Genomic DNA, 9,854 nt, shown 5'->3' on the forward strand with positions numbered 1-9,854 from the left:
CTCATATTAAAATTACTTTAAATAGCAACGTGTAAGAGACATTGAAATAGATATAACGAGGGAAAATATTGTTTTGGAATATAAACATTAGAAATAATAAAATACCATTAAATGAAAATTTTAAAAGAAAAAAAAAAGTGAAAGGATAAGAGCAAGGAAAAGTTGGGTGCATTCCAAATTTCCAAATAGCACTAAACTTTACTTCTTCTAATTTTATAATAGTCGTATAGCCATCTCCTATATGCACCTTTTCTCTTTAGACGAAGTTCTTTTTACAATTTCGGCAAAATTCTCGTGTTTTTTTTTTCCTACAAAGTTTTGAGTACATTGAAGTTTAGTATTAATTAATGGGCACAGGGATATTTGTTATCACACCATTATTGAGGCTTTTTTTTTAATCACATAGAATAAGATAAATATTAATATTAACCCCAAAAAAAAGTCCAAATATTCGATCAGATTAGTTTCATTCAGTCAATAAACATGCATCCCCATATCCCAACTAGAAACACATCCATCAAATCAATTGGATCACTTTCTCTTTAAGATCTGGAAATTTATAGTTCAAACTTTAGGAGTGGGGATGGCTTCAAAGTAAGATTTCTCCTCATACCATGAATGAAGGAGATACTCATGAGTATGAGAAGCTACTTTTCTTGGCTAACGCTTCGAACATTTGCCTAAAGAGAAAGAAGAAGATTTCTAAAGGTGTAGGAGGGATTCTGGAAGGAGGTAGGTCCCGGTCCATCTCAACGAATCAACTATTACCAGATATTTTATAAAATTGTCCCTTTTGCAATTTTTTGCTTGCTCTTTTGTTTTGGTCTTGTGCTCCATTGCTTTGCTTCTTAATTTCATCCATCTCAAGGAAACCAGTCTACAATTTAAATAAAAACAATATATGATATACATTCTTTATGTAGAAATTTAAAATCTTGAACAGCAATAGCTGTCTAATTAACATCAGTTGCACAGTAGCATGATCATAGAGAATATACAGAAAACAAGGGGAGACAGCATTGTTACTTCCAAAGAACAATAAATTCGTGTTAGAGATAAATATTCTACAAGTAACCATCCCTTCTGTCCTGATCCTCAGCTTCCTTATTAGCAACTTCAACAGATTTGAACCAAAGGAATGCCTGTCTCGAGAAATTAGATAGAGAGCCTTGTAAGTAGAATTCGTATTTTTGCAAAGGTATTGTCATTCTTCTTATTACTTCCTTTGCAGTTGACACAAAATACAGTTCCTTATGTGCAGAGTTTCTAGCTAAGAATTGATGCAACTCATAGAAGAGCGCACCAAGTCTCATTTTTCCATTTTTACAATCATCCCCCTCTCCCCAAACAAAAGAACACAGAAAGATGGAAACTCCGTACTTATGCTCGTTAGAGACACACCAAAGGTCATGTTTATGATTTCATGCTATGAAAATATGTGATAATCCCTTCACAAATGTCAAAACTTGGAGATAGAGGAACTTACAGCAGTGGGAATGCCAGTAAGTGCGAAAAACCCAAGCAATGGAGCATACAATATGCTGTCTGAATTTATAATTCCAAAGACAGGCTTCTGGTTCACGTACTCAAATACGGAACCTATCTGCAATTTTGGAAGTCATTCCAACAAACATACAAACGGCTTCAATTAGGATTAGTATCCACAGCACCAAAACTGATCATACATTGTTGAAGAAATAAATTAATTACATACAATCACCTCAACCGCTTTACTGCATTAAGATGATTTTTTAATCATGTTGAGGTATAGATATAATTAAATTACACAGTAAAACTTTAGTTTTCTTCTTTCTTTTTTTTATATAACAAGAGTTGAAGTTAATTGGTAACTTAATAAGACATGAGAGTAAAAGGTCTTATGTTCAAACTCTATTTGCTCTCCAATAAATATGGATTTTCAATTGTTGAATGGGAATCTCCTAGAAGGTAAGAGAAGTGAAGTGCTAAAGTACTGGTATAATTTAGTTTATCATAACCTTTAGGTTGATTGCCAATTTAACACATCGCTCTCCTAATTCTGAATATTAACAAATATGACAGAGGCTAAAGGAACAACTAGAGACTGCTATCAAACAAATGGTTCCCAAATAGGCCACAGTTTTCCAAGAAGTTGACATATATTTCCAAAAAAACAAAAAGGCTCCTTCTATTCACAATCCAGTCTGCAAAAGCCGTGAATGGATTCTTTTGACCATAGTCAGTAGGGATTTAACAGGAGTAAATCAAATTACAACGCTACAAGTTAAAATTCTAACGATGTTGTTTTCTCCTTATTTCATGTAACGATTGTGTTAACAAGAGATAATGGCGTCGTTTGCTTCTATTAAATTCTGAGCAAACTGGAAGCACAGCAGCAGTTACCATAAAAAAAACTATAAAAAATCCCAAAAAATAAAAACTGTAGTTAAAGGGAAACTTACAGCAGCAATTGCAGTGATAGATGAGGCAAGCAAGTAAACATAGAAAGGGACCTGAAATCCCTGTTGGGTTCCAATTTCCTTGCCTTCTTCCTTTGCCCAAGGTGGAGGCTCCTCTGAATCCAATTTGGCCCAAGAAGGAATTGTTTCTTCAGACTCGCTTGATTTTGCAGAACCTTCAGTAACAGCAAAGACTGTAAGCTTGCGATAGCCATTGTTTCTCCTTCCAAAAGACCGTAAATGTCCGAGAGCCATGCGTTTCAAATCCATCCTCCCGTAATTACAAACTAGACTTGGATTGCAATAAGACAACAGCGTTGCAGACATCACTCCCAATTATTCTTTAAACCCCTTCAATCTTCTTTTTCTGTAAAAACAGAGTTTGGTAATGAAAATTCACTCCACATGAAACACTTACGTATAACATCACCGCTAAACACCTAACAAAAGTGGCAAAGTTATAGCAACAGTTAATATCAACTATTGATCCTTGTTTCCGCAGAAATAAGTACTTTCGTTTTCCTTCATACGCGATTAAATGTCGACGAAGAAAGATAAGAGAGTGGAGGAAACGTACTGGTACGGGATGAACTTTGCTGTGGAGAGATGAGTGAGGTGAGAAGCCCCTGCGAGCGTAGGGCTTTTCCGGCCTCAGTTAAACTACCGGCGGAGATGGGAGAGAGGGCTGGATCGAGCGGTCGGTTTTGGAGGGAGATAATACTGAGGATAACGAATGGCACGAAATTAAAATTAAGGAATTTATTCTTTTAAAAAATAAAACAAACCTTAAAATACCATTTTGGTGTATTACTTTAATTTTAGTTCAGTTCTTTTACTGAGTTTTAAATTTAGTTCTTTTAGGTTACTTTTTATTGAACTTTGTTAAATGATCATATGATAATTTTCAGGTAAAGATATATAACATTGAATATATTTTTTTAAAATGATCAGAAGTTAGCCTACAAGGTTGAAAAATAAATAAATAACAAACTAAAGTTGATTGTTAGCTGGAAACCAAAAATGGTGACTTCATGTTTGTTGAGGATGATCAAAAGTGGATAGTGATTATCTTTTGATGGTCGCACAACCTGAATGATTACACGGGTGATCTGAATGATTCGTACGAATTAAGGAGACTAATCACTAAATACTTAAAATTAATTTTTCTAAAGAGTTTTAAATGTATTTTACACCTTGTTTTATAAACGAGTTTTTTTTTTTCAAAAACCATTTGTTGTAGTTGTCAAGCTCGTTGTTATTTTTTAAAACTTTTTTTTTTATATTTAGTTATTTGAAAATGGAGTTCAAGCACAACCTGATTAGTTTTACCAAAACCAAACGAAGTTGTTGTTGGTTGGTCATTTGATATAAACTTTACTAATTGTCGATAGTAATCAATCTAGAAAATTGATCGACTTGACTTGTTGGTTAACATAAAAACTAACTTTAAGATATTGGTTGCATGTTCGTGACCTACTCCAACAAGCTCTCACACTCACGCTTGTAGCCATATTTAAAACATTGTTCTCAATGCAATTACTTGGTGATAAGGTCACGCGAGAACTTGCCCTACTTTAAATGTTTGAAAAGGATATAGACAAACATGTATGCGAAAGTTTAAAGAATACACGTAAATGAAATAGATCAATAAAGTATCAAACGTATTCTAGCTGTTATGTGAGGTAAAAAAAAGGTTAGTGTTCATTGTCTTATAATTTAAACTATCATCAGGTAGGGCAACAAGAATTTGACACGTTCATATAAATAACCTACTAAAGTTTGTCAAACCAATGATGAGTTGAAAGTGATGTGTTGGATAACTTTAATGTAATAAAGATGGTAGATAAGATAATTGTTTTAAAACACGAGTATGAGAAGAATAAACAAAAATCGAACCATGAAGCATGAAACAACGAGAGAGAGGGAGTTAGATTGAAAGTCGTTGAAACATTACGAGTCTTATATTACAATCGGTCTCAAAACGCTCAATTCATATACGAGTCTTAAATTACACTACAATACAACTCATCTCATTACGGATCACCAGACACCACATATATTCAATATTTCAAATGAGTGTGTTTATTTCAAGAGATACTAGTTAGAATTGTACGTGTCGCATGGTGCACCTTCATTTTTCATCGTATTTATTCCCTGCTTTTTGTTCTCATTGAGATTGTTTTGTAAATATATTATAAAAAGACCCCCTAATGTTAACATCAAATGAAATAAACTTCACTACGAAATTGATTATATGTAAATTTTAAATATAGTTCGCTCGCTCGGTGCATGTACATGTAAACTTCACCAACCTATTGTTTTTGGTGGAGTTGGGTTGATATGTATTTTGTGACCATACTTGAAAACATAAGTTGAATTATTAAAGTTTTTAGTAACTGTTTTTTTGTTGTTGTTAAATTTAAAAACGATATAACATCATACTAGTAAATCTACACGTATAAAAAAATATATCTATAAAGTACAACATTAACACAACAATACTTAACAAATATTAAACATCTAAAATATATTCCACTACATATTTGAATATTCGAGTTGGATTAATGGCTAATTTTTTAAACCGAACCAACCAAAACAATCCAAAATGGCTTGTTCTAAATTTTAGATTTAGATAATATATAATTATAAACTTTAATTTCCAAAAATTGTAAAAAGAAAGAACCGATTACATTAGTCGGAGGGCATTTGTGTGAATTTATACTTTGTGACGGTCACCGCCGCTACCGAAGAAGGATGGAGGCGTCGTCGAGCAGTATAAAGTCCCACCTACCAACTAGCAAGCTTCATCAAACTCGTGTCCCCTCACCTTACTTCTCACACGGAGTCGATTCTTCCAGTTACCACCCATTTTTTCTCCAATGGATACCCACTCGGCTCACCTCACTGCTACCAATCGTTCCCGCAGTTCTCAATCCCCTTCCCCATCCCACTCCGCTTCCGCCTCTGCCACCTCCTCCATCCACAAGCGCAAATTGGCCTCCGAGGATCACGTACCTCCTTTCCCTCCATCTTTTTCCGCCGAAACACGCGACGGGGCGCTAACATCCAATGATGACCTTGAAAGCATCTCAGCTCGCGGCGGCGGCGCTGACTCCGACTCCGACGACGATTCTGACGATGCCGTGGTCGAGGACGACGAGGATGACTTCGATAATGATTCTTCCATGCGTAACTTCACCACTGCTCGACTTGAGAACAGCGGTCCTGGCGGTTCTGCTTCAGCATCTGCCTCTGCTTCGGCTGCGCGTACAACCAAGATCAAGCCAAATGCAACGGTGAAGATCGAAAATGCGGATATCAACAAGGACGGAGGCACGGTTGGTGGAACCAATGCAGCGGGTTCTGCAGCTGGGACAACGGGAAATTCCGTGTCCGGAATTGTCGTGAAGGAAGATACTTCGAAAATTTTTGCCGACAGTGTACAGACCAGCGGTGCCTATATTTCCAGAGAAGAGAACTTAAAGAGAGAGGTATTTCTACGTACAAAACTGTGATTTCAATGGTGAAGTTACTGCTGTATGCCGTTCAGAACATTGATTTTTGGAGGGACGAGTGCGAGAGAAATGTCAGTTTGAGTGATAAGGGATGGGAGTAAAAAAGACTGGCAATACCAACCTGATTTTGTTTTTCAGGAGCGTTACAATTCAAACAAGGCTGCGAATTTGAATTCACCACAACATTGACCAGTTAAGAGCTAGGATATCAAAGTGACATCTAAAACGCTTAGCATTTCATTTGATGAGAGGTTTAGGGGAACTAGAGTTGAAGTAGAGGCAAGAGGGAGAGTAGCGGCTTTGATCTCCATCGTACTGGTTTGTGGATTTATAAGTTAGGTAGTGCATACAGAGCCTTCCAGAAAGCCATAGAAACAACAGATTCTATAGGGAAACAAGATATATTTACTCTTCTCCCTTTAGAGCTTATGGTTGAGAGTGTTTGATGTTTGGTACATTTGGAGGAGAGATAACAAGGTTCAGTTAGTGAAGGTGCTTTTGAGTTCCCCTTGTGGAGAAGGGTAAAGTTTGTTGGCAGCCTGATTCTTTGCAGTTTTGTGGGTCATTTGGATTGAGAGGAATAATAGAATATTTAAATAGGCGGAGAGATCAGATGAGTTGGGAGGTGGCTAGATTTAAAGCCTCCTTATGTCCGTCAGTTAGGTTTTTTTGTGATGATGAACTTTTGATCTTGTCATTTTAAATTGGAGTCCTTTTCTATCGCTAGGGTTGGACTTCGTTTTTGGTTGATACTTTTGTATTCCCTTGTATATTATTTCATTTCTCACAATAACTGAGAAAAAAAAAAGAAGAAGGGAACAATGGTCACATACCATGGATAGATAAGTCCTTTAACTGACTGGGTGTCAGAAATTTCTTTGATAAATCCCACCGGAGGAAAGTTCAGTATCTTTATTGGAGGCAACTTAAAACGGTGGCTACATTTTGCGCGTCTTCCTTAGAAGTTCCCAAAAACACTACTCCTAATCAAGCAGGAAGAGAAAGGCTAGAAACTTCAAGGTGCAGTGCCTGTTTGTCCTCTGCCAATGTTAGTTGAAGATAAGGTGGGGAAGAAAGAAAATAAGCGTACGACTTTAGAGATAGGGAGCTAGTTTCAAATTTAATGAAATTTGGTTGGTGGGGATGGGAACTACTTAAATCCATCTTGCTGCTCTCTTTGTTTTGTAGCAAGTGAAGGGAGCAACCACCTTTTATTGTTGCACCTTTAGCAAAAAGGTTGGGAACTTGGGAATTCTATAGATTCTTTAGCTATGCAGTTCCCTACTGTTGTAAGAAAATATACATCACTTGCTATGTGCCCATTTAATAGTCAAGCAAGGAAGCTGTGTGTTGCATTCAAATTAATATTTAAGGTATGTGGCTGAAAGGAATTATTTCCTAGTTCAATGAGAAGGCAAAGGATTGGATAGATGTATATACCTTGGCAAAAATTTCTCTTTCTTTTTAATTTGGTACATCAAGGGAGAGCATGGAGGATTTGAACCTCCAGCCTCAAGGGAAGTAGTACATGACAACTACTACTGATCTATGCTAGCAATATTTTATGCCTCATTTTAGGTTTTTATAGAAAATGATTTGTTTAGTAACCATACTACTAATTGGAGTTGGTTTTTATGAGCTATGGTGTATCGAAGCTTACTTGTATCTTTTTACCAACTGATGAAATGCTTTTAGTTTTCAAATTTAATTTAAAAATTCTTTTAGGCATCATATAAGTTATGACAAACAGATAGATGTAGGTGGCATTTGGCTCAAGTTAAATAAGAATTTGAGCTTGTTTTAAGTTATTTCTTCTATACATTATTAGATAATATTTTAACGGGGACTTCAACTTACTCTGGATTACTGATGTTCTCCTCATTTCATAACCTTTTAGGAGGAGGCTGCGTTACTCAAATTTGTCTGCCTTTCAAACGACGGTGTTGATGAGCATATGGTTTGGTACTTTTTCTTTTTCTTTGCCTAATTATTAATAATTAATTATTAGTTTTTATTGCGTAACATTCTTGCAGCGTTTTTCATGCCTTTGTGTTATCATGTTATGTTCATCTCCAGTATAGCCCTACACGATAGGCTGTATGTTTACCAATATGATCTCATTTTACATAATAGTAGCTTTGATACAATATTGCTTATTACGTGGAACTTTTCAGGTTAATTGGATTGAAGAATATTTTCGCCCGACAACTACCTAACATGCCCAAGGAATACATTGTTCGTCTTGTTATGGACAGGTACTTTCACTTACCACATGCTATCTTCTTGAGATGTGAGAAAATGAGGCCTGAAATGCACATTTCAGTTTTAATTTGGAGGTTTTTATTTGACCTCTCCTTTTAGGCATAGGACACTCGTCACTAAGATCCTTAGTCAGTTTCCTACTTTTCTTTTTGTTTTGGATTGATGCAGACCCTTTGTTATCTGAATTTTAACTTGCAGAAACCATAAGTCAGTGATGGTTATAAGACGAAATCAAGTTGTTGGTGGCATCACATATCGCCCATATGTCAGGTACTTTTTATGATATATAATGCATTTCTGCCAATTTCTGGGTGGAAAAAGAAAAAAGAAAACACACTCAATTAGCCTCTCTCTATCCAATGTGAGGCTACTTATTTCAAATTGTCCTTTTACTTTGAAAACATGGTTCGGTTTACATCCCTGCTATATTTATTTGCCTCATTATATTTATATTTAAAATTTTGAACCTTTATGTTGAAATTCATTTGTTTGTGGTCACTTGTATTGGATTACTTGTTTTTAAACAATATTGGTTTCTTTGTTATCTATCTATATTATTTTTATCCAAAAAGAAGAAGAAAAAGAACAATGAACAAATATTGGATTATGGTTGAATTATGTGTTTCTGTGCACTGCGACCCCTTCTTCCATGTAACCAACTCCAAGGAAAAAATTAAAATTAAGTCTTGATGTATGGCATGCTATGTTTAAAATAAATTTGCTTCTCTCTCTTTCATTTTAAATATGTTTTTTTCTTTTTTAATGAATAGTAAATGAAAGGTTCTCCAATGCTAATTATTGACATCAAAATTAAGAATATTTTAACAATGAACAATGAACCAGAATCTCTATTTTTTAATATATCTTATATGTTGGAACCCTTCAAATATTAAAGCTAGCTCCGATTTTTGTTAGGGTACTGGGATATTATTAAGTTGGGAGTCAATCTCTTGACTTCTTTTATTTCCCCCTCCTTCATCCTCCCTGATGACTTTCTATTGCAGTCAAAAATTTGGCGAGATAGCCTTTTGTGCTATTACAGCTGATGAGCAAGTAAAAGGATATGGTACCAGATTGATGAATCACTTTAAACAGCACGCACGTGATGTTGATGGCCTTACTCATTTTCTCACATATGCTGATAATAATGCTGTTGGCTACTTTACTAAGCAGGTCTAGTGGTGTATTTTTAAATTTTTTTCTTGATGTTAAATAACTTATTTGTTATTCCCATATTAACTCACATATTTCTATATTATTTCTCCATTTGTTCACATAAATCATGTTCCGTTTTCTGACTGGGCTAATTCTGTTTCTATTAAAAAAGGACGAAATGCATCAAATTCATGTTTGATTTGTTTTCTTGGTCTTTTAGAAAATTGTACTTAGATGGTATACAATTTGTTCAAATATATTTTTCATTGGTTTATAGTGTTCTTCTTGAATGTTGGATATTAATTGATTGACCTGGACTTTAAACATGTAGGGATTCACAAAAGAAATACACCTGGAGAAGGACAGGTGGCAGGGGTATGTCACAAATATCCACAGCATTTTGAATATTGCCGAAGTTTTCTATTCATATCTTTTGGAGATAATGACCAGATACTTTCCATTATTCATTCTCGCATCTTGCAAG

General features: G+C 35.3%; 2 protein-coding genes across 4 annotated transcripts; one reads left to right on the top strand and one right to left on the bottom strand.

The window, feature by feature from the left end:
* Window positions 1-387: 387 nt before the first annotated feature.
* Window positions 388-3,197, bottom strand: LOC101218426. 3 transcript variants are annotated; one of them, XM_011660053.2, is made up of 4 exons: window positions 3,016-3,197; window positions 2,442-2,805; window positions 1,487-1,603; window positions 388-877 (listed from the first exon to the last, which is right to left on the bottom strand). In XM_011660053.2, exons 2-4 carry the CDS (start codon window positions 2,763-2,765, stop codon window positions 758-760), a joined length of 561 nt encoding a protein of 186 aa, XP_011658355.1. In that variant the 5' UTR covers window positions 2,766-2,805; window positions 3,016-3,197; the 3' UTR covers window positions 388-757. The 3 variants fall into 3 exon arrangements, with proteins under 3 accessions (XP_011658355.1, XP_011658356.1, XP_004153846.1); XM_011660054.2 differs by having other exon boundaries at window positions 2,442-2,878; window positions 3,016-3,191; XM_004153798.3 differs by lacking the exon at window positions 388-877 and adding an exon at window positions 884-1,142.
* Window positions 3,198-5,317: 2,120 nt separating this feature from the next.
* Window positions 5,318-9,388, top strand: LOC116404522 (histone acetyltransferase GCN5-like; the record flags this gene model as incomplete). The annotated part of the gene is made up of 5 exons (XM_031887061.1): window positions 5,318-5,929; window positions 7,851-7,915; window positions 8,128-8,208; window positions 8,414-8,485; window positions 9,220-9,388. Coding segments are annotated over exons 1-5 (999 nt in total), but the record flags the coding sequence as incomplete, so codon positions are not given.
* Window positions 9,389-9,854: the final 466 nt, after the last annotated feature.

This window comes from Cucumis sativus, chromosome 6 (assembly GCF_000004075.3).
Source record: "Cucumis sativus cultivar 9930 chromosome 6, Cucumber_9930_V3, whole genome shotgun sequence".
In the NCBI taxonomy this organism is placed as follows: domain Eukaryota; kingdom Viridiplantae; phylum Streptophyta; class Magnoliopsida; order Cucurbitales; family Cucurbitaceae; genus Cucumis; species Cucumis sativus.

Bases quoted from the DNA above. Each gene is read 5' to 3' on its own strand.
- LOC101218426 (XM_011660053.2), bottom strand. From the start codon at position 2,765: ATGTCTGCAACGCTGTTGTCTTATTGCAATCCAAGTCTAGTTTGTAAT. The intron at 1,604-2,441 runs GTAAGTTTCCCT...CCAAAATTGCAG, and splicing joins CTATCACTGCAATTGCTGCT to ATAGGTTCCGTATTTGAGTA. The intron at 878-1,486 runs GTAAGTTCCTCT...TTTAAATTGTAG, and splicing joins TTACTGGCATTCCCACTGCT to ACTGGTTTCCTTGAGATGGA.